The 19202-nt window shown below is 46.6% G+C and overlaps 1 protein-coding gene across 1 annotated transcript in view; it reads left to right on the top strand.

Annotated features, from left to right (window-relative positions):
• Window positions 1-6388: 6388 nt before the first annotated feature.
• Window positions 6389-19202, top strand: part of MUC16 (mucin 16, cell surface associated) — a 132472-nt gene continuing 119658 nt past the window's right edge. Inside the window, exons 1-2 of the mRNA XM_030821778.1 lie at window positions 6389-15887; window positions 17671-17775. Of these exons, the coding sequence (XP_030677638.1) occupies window positions 6389-15887; window positions 17671-17775 (9604 nt within the window). The remainder of the gene's footprint in view (window positions 15888-17670; window positions 17776-19202) is intronic.

The following is a 19202-nucleotide window of genomic DNA, read 5'->3' on the forward strand; positions in this document are numbered from 1 at the left end:
AATCAATCAATAAATAAAATAAAATAATAAATCCTAACTCTGGCTGTGTGTGGTGTGTGGTGGCTAGTGCCTGTAATCCCAGTGCTTTGGGAGGCTGAGGCAGAAGGATCACTTGAGGCCAGGAGTTCAAAACCAGTCTGGACAACATAGTGAGACCTCATCTCTACTAAAAATTAAAAAAGTTAGCTGGGCATATTGGCACCCACCTGTAGTCCCAGCTCCTTGAGAGGCTGAGGCAGAAGGATCACTTGAGCCCAGGAGTTCAAGGCTACAGTGAGCTAAGATTGTACCACTGCACTCCAGTCTGGGCAACAGAGCAAGACCCCATCTCTAAAAACAACATATTAACTTTATATCATAGTGTTTAAATATTGTTTACTTTAAAAATATTGTTAACTCTCTAAAGAAAATTCTGTTAACTCGGCCAGGTGCAATGGCTCATGCTTGTTATCCCAGCACTTTGGAAGGCTGAGGCGGGCAGATCACCTGAGGTCAAGAGTTTGTGACCAGCCTGGCCAGCATGGTGAAACCCCGTCTTTACTAAAAATACAAAAATTAGCTAGGCATAGTGGCACATGCCTGTAGTTCCAGCTACTCGGGAGGCTGAAGCAGGAGAATTGCTTGAACCCAGGAGGCAGAGGTTGCAGTGAGCTGAGATCACACCACCGTACTTCAGCCTGGGCAACAGAGCAAGATGCCGTCTCAAAAAATAAAATATTGTTAACTCTCTAAAAAAAATCCTAACTCTGCCACTTCCTGGTTCTGGGACCTGAGCCTTGTCATTTCACCTCCTTAGACTTCAGTTTCTTCAGCTGTAAAATGGGAAGGATAGCACTTGTCTTCCCAGGTTGTGGTGAGGACAAAAGTCACTCCACATAGCACCTGCATGTAGCATCTTCTCTGCTAATGTTTTGACCCAGTAGACAAGACAGTGATGCAACAGGAAAAGATCAGGGCACATTCCGTACTGAAAGGAACACCCCAAAGGTGTGACATCAGTGACAGCCTGGCTGCCCAAAGCACCAGAAAGCCTGTCGTCACCAGAGGAACCAACCAGCCCAGCACTGCCCAACAAATAGCATCACTGAAGCGACCTTTGCAAGGTAGATGTCAACAGCAGTCATCACCGTGGAGACCACAGCCACCTCCACTGCCCTCCAGGCCACGTCTACCCAGAGCAGAGTTTGCAAAATCCACACCAGCCACACCACATAGTGGATCCACATGATTCACAACTGCAGCCTCCCAAGGTCATGAATATAGCCATGAGTATGGGTTCTCCCAGCTGAGACCATAGCTACTCCTGGCTCAGTGATTCAGTCATTGAGGACAGTCTCCTGTGCTATTCCTGAGTCAATGCGATGTAGACGGTGTAGCTACTTCCACCCATGCTGATGCTCTATTTGCAAAACAATCTGTGAAGATGGTAGAAGGATTCCCATTGTATCATGTTCTCAGGGTCAAAGCCATTATTTAACCTGGAATGCCTCACCTACTATCATCCCCAATTTCCCAATTCCTTTTTGGTCTACAAATCGTGCTTTCTTTCTTTCTTTCTTTTTTTTTTTTTATTCGCGACAGAGTTTCGCTCTTCTCACCCAGGCTGGAGTGCAATAGCACAACCTCAGCTCACTGCAACCTCCGCCTTCTGGGTTCAAGCAATTATCCTACCTCAGCCTCCGAAGTAGCTGGGATTACAGGAACATGCCACCACGCCTGGCTAATTTTTGGTTCAAGTGGTCCTCCAACATCAGCCTGCCGAGTAGCTGGGACCACAGGCGAGCACCACCACGCCTGGTTAATTTTCTAAATTGTTTTGTAAAGATGGGGTCTTGCTATATTGCCCAGGCTGGATTTGAACCCCTGGCCTCAAGTGATCCTCCTGCTCAGCATCCCAAAGTGCTGGGATTACAGGTGTGAACCATCATGCCCTGTTCTGAGCTTCCTTACTTAGGTGCTCTTTCCATCCTTTTCTCCTCGCAGGAACTCACGAGCCTGGGGGGAGTTCGGCATCCCCACATGGAACCTCAGTACGGCCAACAAGCAGCCCTCTGGTGGAAAAATCAACAATCAGTCGTGCAGGTATGCTCCAATCTCATCTCCTCCACATTGTTATGGTCTCCTGGAGCTTTGTTAATCTCTTTGGAGACGAACATTTTGATCTTTTCCATAGGGGAAGTGAAAGGGACGCCTGTGTTGGAGTTTGCTCCCCAGCTACAGGGCTCCCTAACTTTTTATTTAACCTCCAGCTTTATGACCATGTACAAGTATGCAATTCTAATCTTCATCTTGTTTTGAGATTCTAATCCAGAGTAGTTGGAGGACAGGAAGCCCAGCCTATAACCCCTGATTTTTTTTTTTTTTTTTTTTTTTTTGAAATAGAGTCTCATTCTGTCACCCAGGCTGGAGTGCAGTGGCACAATCTCAGCTGACTGCAACCCCTGCCTCCCGAGTTTAAGCAATTTTGGTGTCTCAGCCTCCTGAGTAGCTGGGATTACAGGCGCCTGCCACCACCCCCGACTAATTTTTGTATTTTTTGTTAGAGACGGAGTTTCACCACGTTGGTCAGGCTGGTCTTGAACTCCTGACCTCAAGTAATCTGCTCTCCTCAGGACTCTCTTGGAAAGATTTTTTTTTTTTTTTTTTTTTTAGGTGGAGTTCTGCTCTTTGTCTCCCAGGCTGGAGTGCAATGGTGCGATCTTGGCTCACTGCAACCTCCACCTCCCAGGTTCAAGTGATTCTCGTCTCAGCCTCCCGAGTAGCTGGACTTACAGCCACCCGCCACCACGCCCAGCTAGTTTTTGTATTTTTAGTAGAGATGGGGCTTAACCATGTTGGCCAGGCTGGTCTCGAACTCCTGACCTCAGGTGATCCACCCGCTTTGGCCTCCCAAAGTGCTGGGATTACAGGTGTGAGCCACCGCGCCCAGCAGGAACTCTTAGTTCAGAAGAAGAGTGAGCTAATAATGTATATATCTCATAGCACTTTTTTGCATCTAATTTGTTCTATTTGGGATCAGAAGACTTTTCTTTTTTAAAATTTAGCTTTTATTTTAAGTTTAGGGGTACATGTGTAGGCTTGTTATATAGGTAAACTTTTGCCATTGGGGTTGGTTTTACAGATTATTTCATCACCCAGGTATTAAGCCTAGGATCCATTAGTTATTTTTCCTGATCCTCTCCCTCCTCCCACCCTCCACCCTCCAATAGGCCCCTAATTAAACTAAAGAGCTTCTGCACAGTAAAGGAAACTATCAACAGAGTAAACAGACAACCTACAGAATGGGAGAAAAGCTTTACAAACTTTGCAACTGACAAAGGTCTAATATCCAGCATCTAAAAGAAACGTGACGGGTGTGGTGGCTCACACCTGTAATCCCAGCACTTTGGCGGATCACCTGAGGTTGGGAGTTCGAGACCAGCCTAACCAACATGGAGAAAGCCCATCTCTACTAAAAACACAAAAATTAGCCGGGTGTGGTGGCCCATGCCTGTAATTCCAGCTACTCCAGGGGCTGAGGCAGGAGAATTGCTTGAACCCGGAAGGTGGAGGTTGCAGTGAGCCAAGATTGCACCACTGCACTCCAGCCTGGGTGACAGAGCAAGACTCCACCTCAAAAAAAAAAAAAAAAAAAGAAACATAAACAAATTTATCATTTAAAAAAAAAGCAAAAAACAAAACAAACAAATAAAAAACATTTAAAAGTGGGCAAAGGACGTGGTTCTTGAATCATTTTGACCTGGATAAAATTGGTAGCTCCTGAGTAGAAAAGAAGATGGGGAAAGCATGAGGAATGAATTATAGTTTCACTTACCCCACCCACCTAGGGAAAAACTCAATTCCTAGGAGAGGTAGCTTAGAACCAAGGTGGGCCTCATCTTGAGAGAAATCCATGAGCCATGCCTATCTTAGTCTGTATTGCATTGCTTATAGCAGAACAGCTGAAACTGGGTAATTTACAAAGAAAAATAATGTATCTACTGCAGATATGGAGGCTGGAAAGTTGAAATCCAGGGAAGCACACCTGGTGAGAGCCCTGTTGCTGGTGGGGGCTCTGTGGCATCCAGAGGTAGACAGGGCATCACATGTCAAGACAGCTGAGTGTGCTAATGTGGTAGCACAGGTCTCACTTCCTCTTTAAAGCTTTTCTTTTCTTTTTTTTTTTTTTTTTTGAGATGGAGTCTCACTCTGTCACCCAGGATGGAGTGCAGTGCTGCGATCTTGGCTCACTGCAACCTCCACCTCCCGGGTTCAAGTGATTTTCCTCTCTCAGCCTCCCGAGTAGCTGGGACCACAGGTATGCACCACTATGCCTGGCTAATTTTTGTATTTTTTGTAGAGACATGGTTTCACCATGTTGGCCAGGCTGGTCTCGAATTCCTGACTCCAAGTGATCCACCCGCCTCAGTCTCCCAAAGTGCTGGGATTACAAGCATGAGCCACCATGCCTGGCCTAAAACTTCTTTTAAAGCCACCAAGTCCCTTCCCATGATAGCCCACTAATCCATGGATTCGTCAAGAATGGATTAATCTATTCATAGGGACAGAGCCCTCATCACTCAATCACCTCTTAAAGGCCCCACCTCTCAATACTGCCACGCTGGGGATTAAGTTTCAGCACAGTTTTGGAGGGGACATTCAAATCATAGCAATGCCCAAAGTGAAAAATCTTCCCTGCACTTTTCCCTCAACAAAAACAGCCAGAGATAGTGAGCTGCCAGGAAATTCTTTTTTTTTTTTTTTTTCCTCTTCTGTCCTAAATCACCATCACTAGAACTTTACACGATTCAACCTCATTCTCTTCACCCTCTGGGTCATGAGATTTTATTTATTTATTTATTTATTTATTTATTATTTTCTTGAGACAGACTCTCGCTCTGTTGCCCAGGCTGAAGTGCAGTGGTGTGATCTTGGCTCACTGCAACCTCCGCCTCCCGGGTTCAAGTGATTCTCCTGCCTCAGCCTCCCGAGTAGCTGGGATTACAGGCATGCGCCACCACACCCAGCTAATTTTTTGTATTTTTAGTAGAGATGGGGTTTCACCATATTAGCCAGGATGGTCTCCATCTTTTGACCTCGTGATCCGCCCACCTCAGCCTCCCAAAGTGCTGGGATTATGGGCATGAGCCACCGCGCCTGGCTGGCCAGGGTCATGAGATTTTAATCAAGAGCAACTTCCACTGATTCCTGAGAGTGCATCTGTGGGCCCCTGCTCTGATCTGAACAGAAGTGCCGTGTCTTCTCTGACCTCCACTTCTCAATTCAAGAGCCTTAGCATCTGCCAGTATCACACACCAAGCGTTAGCTCCATCTCATGGGGTTGTAGGTAGGGATTCCATCTGCATCTTTCTTTCTTTTTTTCTTTCTTTCCCTTCCTCCCTCCCTCCCTTCCTCCCTTTCTTTCCCTTTCTTTCTTCCTCTCTCCCTTCCTCCCTTCCTCCCTCCCCCCTCTCTATCTCCTCTCTTTCTCTCTTCCTCTCTCTCTCCTTTCCTTTCCTTCCTTCCTTCTTTCTTTCTTTCATATTTCTTTCTTTCTCTCTTCTCTTTTTCTTTCTCCTTCCTTCCTTCCTTCCTTCCTTCCTTCCTTCTTTCTCTTTCTTTCTTTCTTTTTGAGACAGAGCTCTTATTGCCCAGGCTGGAGTGCAGTGGTGTGATCTTGGCTTACCACAACCTCTGCCTCCCGGGGTCAAGTGATTCTCCTGCCTCAGCCTCCCAAGTAGCTGGGATTACAGACACATGCCACCACACCCAATATTTATTTTTATTAAAAATTTTTTAAAATTATTTTTAAAAAATTAAAAACAATTTTGTATTTTTAATAGAGATGGGGTTTCTCCATGTTGGTCAGGCTGGTCTCGAACTCCTAGCCTAAGGAGATCCTCCCACCTCGGCCTCCCAAAGTGCTGGGATTACAGGCATGAGCCACTGCGCCCAGCCTGGATCTTGGTTTCTAAGACATCACACACACACACACACACACACACACACACAAACACACACACAGAGAGAGAGAGAGAGGATCATTAAGATATGATACACTAAGAAATTCTATTCTGCAGACACTGAGAATCCGTTAAAAAGTTTAAAGGGAAGAATTGAGATCTTCAGGTGTTTGTTTGAGGAAATTGTCTGTGGTTGAACTATCCTTTCCTTTCTCTCCCTGAGATTTAGTCTTCTCAATCAGAAGGGTTGCACAATTCCCCCAACCTCCATACATACAGCAGCTCTTCTAGACACAGGTTTTCCAGGTGAAATGCAGGGACCCCAGCCATATCTCCCACCCTGAGAAATTTTGGAGTTTTCAGGGAGCTCAGAAGCTCTGCAGAGACCACCCTCTCTGAAGGGATTGTTCTTAGACCTCCATCCAGAGGCAAATGTTGACCTGTCCATGCTGAAACCCACAGGCCTTCCTGGGTCATCTTCTCCCACCCACTCCTTGATGACAGGGAGCAGGAGCACTAAAGCCACACCGGAAATGGATTCAGGACTGACAGGAGCCATCTTGTCACCTAAGACATCTACAGGTGCAATCGTGGTAATGGAACATACTCTGCCCTTTACTTACCCAGTTAAGAGCTTGGCCAGTCCTGCATCTTCGGTCGTGGGAAGAACCACCCAGTCTTTGGGGGTGATGTCCTCTGCTCTCCCTGAGTCAACTTCTAGAGGAATTGCACACTCCGAGCAAAGAACCAGCCCATCGCTGAGTCCCCAGGTCAATGGAACTCCCTCTAGGAACTCCCCTGCTACAAGCGTGGTTTCAGGATTGAGTTACCCAAGGACCAAGACCAGTTCCACAGAAGGAAATTTTACCAAAGAAGCATCTACATACACACTCACTGTAGAGACCACAAGTGGCCCAGTCACTGAGAAGTACACAGTCCCCACTGAGACCTCAACAACCGAAGGTGACAGCACAGGGACCCCCTGGGACACAAGATATATTCCTGCAAAAATCACATCTCCAATGGAAACATTTGCAGATTCAACTGCATCCAAGGAAAATGTCCCAGTGTCTATGACTCCAGCTGAGACCACAGTTACTGACTCACATACACCAGGAAGGACAAACCCATCATTTGGGACAGTTTATTCTTCCTTCCTTGACTTATCGTCTAGAGGGACCCCAAATTCCAGAGGTGGAACAAGCCTGGAACTGATTCCATCAACCACTGGATATCCCTTCTCCTCTCCTGAACCTGGCTCCACAGGATACAGCAGAATAAGTACCAGCGGGCCTTTGTCATCATCTGCTTCAGTTCTCGATAATAAAATATCAGAGACCAGCATATTCTCAGGCCAGAGTATCACCTCCCCTCTGTCTCCTGGGGTGCCTGAGGCCAGAGCCAGCACCATGCCCAACTCAGCTATCCCTTTTTCCATGACACTAAGCAATGCAGAAACAAGTGCCAAAAGGGTCAGAAGTACAATTTCCTCTCTGGGGACTCCATCTACATCCACAGAGCAGACAGCGGAGACTATCCTTACCTTCCGTGCCTTCGCTGAGACCACGGATATACCCAGCACCCACATAGCCAAGACTTTGGCTTCAGAATGGTCAGGGAGTCCAGGTACCCTTGGTGGCACCAGCACTTCAGCACTGACAACCACATCTCCACCTCCCACTTTAGTCTCAGAGGAGACCAACACCCATCACTCCACGAGTGGAAAGGAAACAGAAGGAACTTTGAATACATCTGTGACTCCACTTGAGACTTCTGCTCTTGGAGAAGAGACTGAAATGACTGCCACCTTGGTCCCCACTCCAGGTTTTACCACTTTTGACAGCAAGATCAGAAGTCCATCTCAGGTCTCTTCATCCCACTCAACAAGAGAGCTCAGAACCACAGGCAGCACCTCTGGGAGGCAGAGTTCCAGCACAGCTGCCCACGGAAGCTCTGACATCCTGAGGGCAACCACTTCCAACACCTCAACAGCATCATCGTGGGCCAGTGAAAGCACAGCTCAGCAATTTAGTGAACCCCAGTACACACAGTGGGTGGAGACAAGTCCTAGCATGAAAACAGAGAGACCCCCAGCATCAACCAGTGTGGCAGCCCCTGTCACCACTTCTGTTCCCTCAGTGATCTCTGGCTTCACCACCCTGAAGACCAGCTCCACAAAAGGGATTTGGCTTGAAGAAACATCTGCAAACACACTCATTGGAGAATCCACAGCTGGCCCAACCACCCATCAGTTTGCTCTTCCCACTGGGGTTTCAATGACAGGAGGCAGCAGCACCAGGGGAAGCCAGGGCACAACCCACCCACTCACCAGAGCCACAGCGTCATCTGAGACATCTGCAGATTTGACTCTGGCCATGAACGGTGTCCCAATCTCCATGTCTCCAGCAGTGAGCAAGACGGCTGCTGGCTCAAGTCCTCCAAGAGAGACAAACCCATCATATACATCATATACAATGGTTTCTTCTGTCATCCCTGAGACATCATCTCTAGAGTCCCCAGCTTCTAGGGAAGGAACCAGCCTGGGACTGACTCCATTAAACACTAGACATCCCTTCTCTTCCCCTGAACCAGACTCTGCAGGACACACCAAGATAAGCACCAGCATTCCTCTGTTGTCATCTGCTTCAGTTCTTGAGGATAAAGTGTCAGCAATCAGCACATTCTCACACCACAAAGTCACCTCATCTATGACCACAGGGACTCCTGAAATCTCAACAAAGACAAAACCCAGCTCAGCCATTCTTTTCTCCATGACCCCAAATAATGCAGCAACAAGTCCTGAAAGAGTCAGAAATGCAACTTCCTCTCTGACTCACCCATCTCCATCAGGGGAAGGGACAGCAGGGAGTGTCCTCACCCTCAGCACCTCTGCTGAGACTACAGACTCACCTAGCATCCACCCAGCTGGGACACTGGCTTCAGAATGGTCAGAGAGTCCTCGCACTCTCAGCCTCCCAAGTGTCTCTGGAGTGAAAACCACATTTTCTTCATCTACTCCTTCCACTCATCTATTTACCAGTGGAGAAGAAACAGAGGAAACTTTGAATCCATCTGTATCTCAACCTGAGACTTCTGTTTCCAGAGTAAGTGCTGGCACGTTGGCCAGCACCTCTGTCTCCACCCCAGTATTCCCCACCGTGGACACCTGGACTACACATTCAGCTCAGTTCTCTTCATCCCACCTAGTGAGTGAGCTCAGAGCCAAGAGCAGTACCTCAGTTACAAACTCAACCGGTTCAGCTCTTCCTAAAATATCTCACCTCTCTGGGACAGCAACAATGTCACAGACCAATACAGGCATGTTTAGTGACTCTGCTGCACCCCAAAGCACAACTTGGCCAGAGACTAGTCCCAGATTCAAGACAGGGTTACCTTCAGCAACACCCACTGTTTCAACCTCTGCCACTTCTCTCTCTGCTACTGTAATGGTCTCTAAATTCACTTCTCCAGTAACTAGTTCCACGGAAGCAACTTCTATCAGGGAACCATCAACAACCATCCTCACAACAGAGACCACGAATGGCCCAGGCACTATGGCTATGGCTTCTACCAGCATCCCAGTTGGAAAGGGCTACATTACTGAAGGAAGATTGGACACAACCCATCTGCCCATTGGAACCACAGCTTCCTCTGAGACATCTACGGATTTTACCATGACCAAAGAAAGTGTCTCAATGGCAGTATCTCCATCTCAGTCCATGGATGCTGCTGGCTCAAGCACTCCAGGAAGGACAAGCCAATTGATTGGCACGTTTTCTGACGATGTCTATCATTTAACATCTAGAGAAATTACAATACCTAGAGATGGAACAAGCTCAGCTCTGACTCCACAAATGACTGCAACTCGCCCTCTATCTCCTGATCCTGGCTCTGCTAGAAGCACCTGGCTTGGCATCTTGTCCTCATCTCCTTCTTTTCCTACCCCCAAAGTCACAATGAGCTCCACATTTTCAACTCAGAGAGTCACCACAAGCATGATAATGGACACAGTTGAAACTAGTCAATGGAACATGCCCAACTTACCTTCCACGACTTCCTTGACACCAAGTAATATTCCAACAAGTGGTGCCATAGGAAAAAGCGCCCTGGTTCCCTTGGACACTCCATCTCCAGCCACATCAATGGAGGCATCAGAAGGGGGACTCCCGACCCTCAGCACCTACCCTGAATCAACAAACACACCCAGCATCCACCTTGGAGCACACGCTAGTTCAGAAAGTCCAAGCACCATCAACTTTACCATGGCTTCAGTAGTAAAAACTGGCTCTTACACACCTCTCACCTTCCCCTCAATAGAGACCCACATTCATGTATCAACAGCCAGAATGAAGACAGATGAAATTGCTTACTCTTCTGGGTCTTCACCTGAGATGACAGCTCCTGGAGAGACTAACACTGGTAGTACCTGGGCCCCCACCACCTACATCACCACTACGGATCCTAAGGATACAAATTCAGCTCAGGTCTCTACACCCCACTCAGTGAGGACACTCAGAACCACAGAAAACCATCCAAAGACAGAGTCCAGCACCCCAGCTGCTTACTCTGGAAGTCCTAAAATCTCAAGTTCACCCAATCTCACCAGTCTGGCCACAAAAGCATGGACCATCACAGACACAACTGAACACTCCACTCAATTACACTACACAAATTTGGCAGAAAAATCATCTGGATTTGAGACACAGTCAGCTCCAGGTCCTGTCTCTGTAGTAATGCCTACCTCCCCTACCATTGGAAGCAGCACATTGGAACTAACTTCTGATGTCCCGGGGGAACCCCTGGTCCTCGCTACCAGTGAGCAGACCACAATCACTCTCCCCATGGCAACATGGCTGAGTACCAGTTTGACAGAGGAAATGGCTTCAACAGACCTTGATATTTCAAGTCCAAGTTCACCCATGAGTACATTTGCTATTTTTCCACCTATGTCCACACCTTCTCATGAACTTTCAAAGTCAGAGGCAGATACCAGTGCCATTAGAAATATAGATTCAACCACGTTGGATCAGCACCTAGGAATCAGGAGTTTGGGCACAACTGGGGACTTAACAACTGTTCCTATCACCCCACTGACAACCACGTGGACCAGTGTGATTGAACACTCAACACAAGCACAGGACACCCTTTCTGCAACAATGAGTCCTACTCATGTGACACAGTTACTCAAAGATCAAACATCTATACCAGCCTCAGCATCCCCTTCCCATCTTACTGAAGTCTACCCTGAGCTCAGGACACAAGGGAGAAGCTCCTCTGAGGCAACAACTTTTTGGAAACCATCTACAGACACACTCTCCAGAGAGACTGAGACTGGCCCAACAAACATTCAATCCACTCCACCCATGGACAACACAGCAACAGGGAGCAGTAGTAGTGGAGTCACCCTGGGCACAGCCCACCTTCCCATAGGAACATCCTCCCCAGCTGAGACATCCACAAACATGGCACTGGAAAGAAGCAGTTCTACAGCCACTGTCTCTATGGCTGGGACAATGGGACTCCTTGTTACTAGTGCTCCAGGAAGAAGCATCAGCCAGTCATTAGGAAGAGTTTCCTCGGTCCTTTCTGAGTCAACTACTGAAGGAGTCACAGATTCTAGTAAGGGAAGCAGCCCAAGGCTGAACACACAGGGAAATACAGCTCTCTCCTCCTCTCTTGAACCCAGCTCTGCTGAAGGAAGCCAGATGAGCACAAGCATCCCTCTACCCTCATCTCCTACAACTCCTGATGTGGAATTCATAGGGGGCAGCACATTTTGGACCAAGGAGGTCACCACAGTTATGACCTCAGACATCTCCAAGTCTTCAGCAAGGACAGAGTCCAGCTCAGATACCCTTATGTCCACAGCCTTGGGAAGCACTGAAAATACAGAAAAAGAAAAACTCAGAACTGCCTCTACAGATCTTCCATCTCCAACTCCATCAATGGAGGTGACACCATGGCATTCTCTCACTCTCAGTAATGCCCCCAAGACCACAGATTCACTTGACCTCAGCCATGGGGTGCACACCAGCTCTGCAGGGACTTTGGCCACTGACAGGTCATTGAATACTGGTGTCACTAGAGCCTCCAGATTGGAAAACGGCTCCGATACCTCTTCTGAGTCCCTGTCTATGGGAACCAGCACTCACACTTCCATGACTTACACAGAGAAGAGTGAAGTATCTTCTTCAATCCATCCCCCGCCTGAGACCTCAGCTCCTGAAGCAGAGACCACTTTGACTTCCACTCCTGGAAACAGGGCCATAAGCTTAACATTGCCTTTTTCATCCATTCCAGTGGAAGAAGTCATTTCTACAGACATAACCTCAGGACCAGACATCAACTCAGCACCCATGACTCATTCTCCCATCACCTCACCAACAATTGTATGGACCAGTACAGGCACAATTGAACAGTCCACTCAATCACTACATGCAGTTTCTTCAGAAAAAGTTTCTGTGCAGACACAGTCAACTCCATATATCAACTCTGTGGCAGTGTCTGCTTCCCCTACCCATGAGAATTCAGTCTCTTCTGGAAGCAGCACACCGTCTCCATATTCCTCAGCCTCACTTGAATCCTTGGATTCCACAATCAGTAGGAGGAATGCAATCACTTCCTGGCTATGGGACCTCACTACATCTCTCCCCACTACAACTTGGCCAGGTACTAGTTTATCTGAGGCACTGTCCTCAGCTCATTCTGGGGTTTCAAACCCAAGTTCAACTACGACCAAATTTCCACTCTTTTCAGCTGCATCCACATCTGCTGCTAAGCAAAGAAATCCAGAAACAGAGACCCATGGTCCCCAGAATATAGCCCCGAGTACTTTGAGCACTGATGCATCCTCGGTCACAGGTCTTTCTGAGACTCCTGTGGGGGCAAGTACCAGCTCTGAAGTCCCTCTTCCAATGGCCACAACTTCTAGATCAGATGTTTCTGGCCTTAAATCTGAGAGTACTGCTAACATGAGTTTAGGCACAGCCTCTTCAGCAGGGACCGAATTAACTAGGACAATATCCCTGCCCACTTCAGAGTCTTTGGTTTCCTTTAGAATGAACAAGGATCCATGGACAGTGTCAATCTCTTTGGGGTCCCATCCAACTACTAATACAGAAACAAGCATCCCAGTAAACAGCGCAGGTCCACCTGGCTTGTCCACAGTAGCATCAGATGTAATTGACACACCTTCAGATGGGGCTGAAAGTATTTCCACTGTCTCCTTTTCCCCCTCCCCTGATACTGAAGTGACAACTGTCTCACATTTCCCAGAAAAGACAACTCATTCATTTAGAACCATTTCATCTCTCACTCCTGAGTTGACTTCAAGAGTGACACCTACTCCTGGGGATTGGATGAGTTCGGCTATGTCTACAAAGCCCACAGGAGCCAGTCCCTCCATTACACTGGGAGAGAGACGGACAATCATCTCTGCTGCTCCACCCACTTACCCTATAGTTCTCACTGCTAGTTTCACAGAGACCAGCACAGTTTCACTGGATAATGAAACTACAGTAAAAACCTCAGATATCCTTGACGCACGGACAACAAATGAGCTCCCCTCAGATAGCAGTTCTTCTGATCTGATCAACACCTCCATAGCTTCTTCAACTATGGATGTCACTAAAACAGCCTCCATCAGTCCCACTAGCATCTCAGGAATGACAGCAAATTCCTCCCCATCTCTCTTCTCTTCAGATAGATCCCAGGTGCCCACATCTACAACAGAGACAAATACAGCCACCTCTTCATCTGTTTCCAGTAACACCTATTCTCTTGATGGGGGCTCCAATGTGGGTGGCACTCCATCCACTTTACCACCCTTTACAATCACCCACCCTGTCGAGACAAGCTCGGCCCTATTAGCCTGGTCTAGACCAGTAGGATCTTTCAGCACCATGGTCAGCACTAACACTGCCGCTGGACAAAATCCTACCTTTAGCAATTCTGTGGTGATTTCTGTTCCAGCACCAGGTACATGGACCAGTGTAGGCAGTACTACTGACTTACCTGCCATGGGCTCTCTCAAGACAAGTCCTGCAGGGGAGACACACTCACTTCCAGCATCAACTGTTGAACCAGCCACTGCCTTCACTCCCCATCTCTCAGCAGCAGTGGTCACTGGATCCAGGGCTACATCAGAAGCCAGTCTTCTCACTATGAGTGAAAGCAAAGCCATTCATTCTTCACCACAGACCCCAACTACACCCACCTCTGGAGCAAGCTGGGAAACTTCAGCTACTCCTGAGAGCCTTTTGGTAGTCACTGAGACTTCAGACACAACACTCACCTCAAAGATTTCAGTCACAGATACCATCTTGTTTTCAACTGTGTCCACACCACCTTCTAAACTTCCAAGTACAGGGACTCTCTCTGGAGCTTCCTTCCCTACTTTACTCCCGGACACTCCAGCCATCCCTCTCACTGCCACTGAGCCAACAAGTTCATTAGCTACATCCTTTGATTCCACCCCACTGGTGACTATAACTTCGGATAGTCTTGGCACAGTCCCAGAGACTACCCTGACCATGTCAGAGACCTCAAATGGTGATGCACTGATTCTTAAGACAGTAAGTAACCCAGATAGGAGCATCCCTGGAATCACTATCCAAGGAGTAGCAGAAAGTCCACTCCATCCTCCTTCCACTTCCCCTTCTAAGATTGTTGCTCCACGGAACACAACTTGTGAAGGTTCAACCACTGTGGCACTTTCTACTTTGCCTGCAGGAACTACTGGTTCCCTTGTATTCAGTCAGAGTTCTGATAACTCAGAGACAATGGCTTTGGTGGACTCATCAGCTGGGCTTGAGAGGCCATCTATGATGCCACTAACCACAGGAAGCCAGGGTTTGGCCAGCTCTGGAGGAATCAGAAGTGGGTCCACTCACTCAACTGGAACCAAAACATTTTCTTATCTCCCTCTGACCATGAACCCAGGTGAGGTTACAGCCATGTCTGAAATCATCACGAACAGACTGACAGATACTCAATCAACAGCACTCAAAGGGATACCTGTGAAGCCCATCAGTGCTGAGTCAGGACTCCTAACACCTGTCTCTGCTTCCTCAAGCCCATCAAAGGCCTTTGCATCACTGACTACAGCTCCCCCAACTTGGGGGATCCCACAGTCCACCTTGACCTTTGAGTTTTCTGAGGTCCCAACTTTGGATACTAAGTCCACTTCTTTACCAACTCCTGGACAGTCCCTGAACACCATTCCAGACTCAGATGCAAGCACAGCATCTTCCTCACTGTCCAAGTCTCCAGAAAAAAACCCAAGGGCAAGGATGATGACTTCCACAAAGGCCATAAGTGCAAGCTCAGTTCAATCAACAGGTTTTACTGAAATCCCTGAGGGATCTGCCTCCCATTCTATGGCAGGGCACGAACCCAGAGTCCCCACTTCAGGAACAGGGGACCCTGGATATGCCTCAGAGAGCATGTCTTATCCAGACCCAAGCAAGGCATCATCAGCTATGACCTCGACCTCTCTTGCATCAAAACTCACAACTCTCTTCAGCACAGGTCAAGCAGCAAGGTCTGGTTCTAGTTCCTCTCCCATAAGCCTACCCACTGAGAAAGAAACCAGCTTCCTTTCCCCCACTGCATCCACCTCCAGAAAGACTTCACTCTTTCTTGGACCTTCCATGGCAAGACGGCCCAACACATTGGTGCATCTTCAGACTTCAGCTCTGACACTTTCTCCAACATCCACTCTAAATATGTCCCAGGAGAAGCCTCCTGAGATAACTTCAAGCCAGACCACTACAGAAGAAGAGAGCACAACAGCTGAAACACAGATGTTAACTTTCATACCATCTGAGACCCCGACATCCTTGTTACCTGTCTCTTCTCCCACAGAACCCACAGCCAGAAGAAAGGGTTCTCCAGAAACATGGGCAAGCTCTATTTCAGTTCCTGCCAAGACCTCGTTGGTTGAAAGTAAGAATGCCCTGCTCCTTCCCCAAGTGTCCTGAGGATGAATCTGGAAATAAATTACATCTTTTTTATTTTTTAAACTTTTATATTTGAAAATATAAATATTTTAGGTTCAGGGAACATGTGCAGGTTTGTTATATAGGTAAATGGCATGTCACGGGGCCTTGGGGCACAGATTACATCATCAGCCAGATAATAAGCCTAGTACCTGATTGGTAGATTTTTTTTTTTATCTTCTCCCTTCTCCCAGTCTCCACCCTCAATTCACATGTCTCCATGTGTACTCAAGGTTTAGTTCCCACTTATAAGTGAGAACATGCAGTATTTGTAAACTACATCTTTATTTTTGCTAACCTCGAACTGAAATTTAGCATTTGTTGTATTGATGAATAGAGGTAACAAAACAAACCACATGAATCCTAGCGGTGCCTGTGCCTTTGCCAACAACAGAAATTCCGGACACTTTCATATCCTATGACAGTTGTTGCAAGCACTTTTAAAAATCATGTATGACTTTATTCATAATTATGGTGGTTATTAGACTTTTCAATGGATCTTATTTAATGAGTTAGTTAAAGAAGTGCCTGTATTAGTGTATTACATTTGTTTATTAAGATCTTGATAACAACATTTCAATATAATCATTTCCTTTGTTTTTTAAATTTTAGATTCAGGGGTATATGCGCAGGTTTGTTATGTGGGTATACTGCATAATGGTGAGGTTTGGCTTCTAGTGGACCCATCAGCCAAACAGCGAATGTTGTACCCAATAAGTAGTTTTTCAATCCTCACTTCACTCCGAGCTTCCTCTATTTTGGAGTCCCAGTGTCTATTATTTCTATCTTTACATCCACATGTACCCATTGTTTAGCTCCCACTTATAAATGAGAATGTGCAGTATTTAATTTTCTGCTTTTGAGTTATTTTGCTTAGGATGATGGCCTTCAGCTCCATCCATGTTGCTTTAAAGAACATGATTTCATTCTTTTTTATGGCTGCATAGTACTCCAAGGTGTACGTGTACCAGATTTTCTTTACCAACAATTATTTCCTTTGTAATCTAATATTTTATAGTTATTTTATGTTTTATTCTATATTTTTATTTTAATTTATAAAGGAATTCATATGGTTCACAAGCCTGTCAAAGGGACCTATAATAAAAAGAGGTTAAGAATCCATGCTGTAAACAGATATTACTCCATTTTATTTCATTTATTTTTAAAGAGACAGTCTCACTCTGTCATCCAGGCTGGAGTGCAGTGGAGCGATCATAGCTCACTGCAACCCTGAACTCTTGGGCACAAGCAATTCTCCTGCTTCATCCTCCAGAGAAGCTGGGACTACAGGTGCACATCACCGTGCCCAGCTAATTTTAAAAATTATTTTGTAGAGATGGTGTCTCGCTATCCTACCCAGGCTGGTTTCAAACTCCTGGGCTCAGGCAATCCTCCCACTTTGACCTCCCAAAGTGTTGAGATTACAGGGGCAAGCCACTGTGCCTGGCCACTTGTCACATTTTAATTTGTGATTACTTATAAAATGAACCCCTTCCCATCTGAGATCTGTCAGTCTTTCTCGTGACGGTGCCTGGTGTCTGCTTTCTACCATGTCCTGTTAGACTAGTGTTTGATGGGAGGTCACCTGGGCAGCTGTCCAGCTCACTCGCTGGGCTCTCGAGCCTCTGAGTTGAAGCAAAATAGAAAGATCAGTCAATGTAAAGAAAGCTCAAAAACTGACATTCTGAAGTAATGGATAGCTGAACCTTCCTATTGCCCTTTTCTTTCAGCAACTGATGGAATGCTAGTGCCCACCACAAAGATGTCAAGCCAGGCAGCACAAGGAAATTCCACGTGGCCTGCCCCAGCAGAGGAGACGGGGACCAGTCCAGCAGGTAAATATAGATCTTGTTTCCATTTCTGCTCTGCTAATGTCACCCAAGCCTTTTTTTCTTTTCTTTTCTTTCTTTTTTCTTTCGTTTCTTTTCTTTTCTTTCCTTCTTTTCTTTCTCTCCCTCTCTTTCTTTTTCTTTCTAAATTCTTTCTTTCTTTCTTTCTTTTCTTTCTTCTTTTCTTTCTTTCTTTCTTTCTTTCTTTCTTTCTTTCTTTCTTTCTTTCTTTCTTTCTCTTGTTCTTTTGAAATTTTTTGTTTTTTTGCTTTATTTTTTTTTCACCCAAGCCTTAAGGCCAGTTTGGGCCACATAGTGAGACCCCACCTCTACAAAAAAAAATTAAAAAAAAATAAGTTGGGCATCGTGCAGGCCTGTAGTCTCAGCTACTTAAGAGGCCAAGGTGGGAGGATAGCTTGCTGCTGACTAAAAGTGCTGCTTATTGATTCTGGGAAGAAAAAATATACAAGGCTTCAGTTTCATTATTTTATAAGTAAATGCTAGCAACTTTTCTTTTACTTTCTTTCTTTCTCTCTTTCTCTCCTCTCCTTCTCTTCTTTCTTTCTGTTTCTCTCTCTTTCTCTCTCCTCTCCTTCTCTTTCTTCTCTTCTTTCTTTCTTTCTTTCTCTCTTTCGTTTTTGAGACACGGTCTCATTCTGTCACTCAGGCTGGAGTACCATGATGTATACTCACTGCAGTACTCACTGCAGCCTCAAATTCCTGGGCTCAAGCTATCCTCTCACCTCAGCCTCCTGAGTAGCTGGGAGGCTGTCCAGCTCACTCACTGGGCTCTGGAGCCTCTGCACTATGCCCAGCTTATTGTTTTTTTTTAATTTTTTTTTGTACAGAAGGGGTCTCACTATGTGGCCCAAGCTGGTCTTAAACTCCTGGCTCTAAGAGATCCTCCCACCTCAGCCTCCCAAAGTGCAGGGATTACAGGTGTGAGCCACTGTGCCCAGCCTAGACAGCATTTTTTTTTTTTTGAAACAAGGTCTCCCTCTATTGCCCAGGCTGGAGTGCAATGGCATGATCATGGCTCACTGTAGCCTCAGCCTCCTCAGTCTCAAGCAATCCTCCAACTTCAGCCTCCCCCAGCAGCTAGAACTGCAGGTGATCATCACCAATTAGCCTGGTTAATTGTGTGTGTATTTCTTAAATTTTTGGAAAGGTAGTTCTCACTATATTGCTTGGGCTGGTCTCAAACTCCTGGGCTCAAATGATTCACCTACCTTGGCCTCTGTAAGCACTGGGATTACAGGCTTGAGCCACCACATCCGGCAAGGACTAGGTTTTAAAATAGGTTCCTAGGCTGGGTGTGGTGGCTTACGCCTGTAATCCCAGCACTTTGGGAGGCCGAGGTGGGCGGATCACGAGGTCAGGAGTTTGAGACCAGTCTGGCCAACATAGTGAAACCCTGTCTCTACTAAAAATAC

Source organism: Nomascus leucogenys, chromosome 10 (assembly GCF_006542625.1).
Source record: "Nomascus leucogenys isolate Asia chromosome 10, Asia_NLE_v1, whole genome shotgun sequence".
Taxonomy (NCBI): domain Eukaryota; kingdom Metazoa; phylum Chordata; class Mammalia; order Primates; family Hylobatidae; genus Nomascus; species Nomascus leucogenys.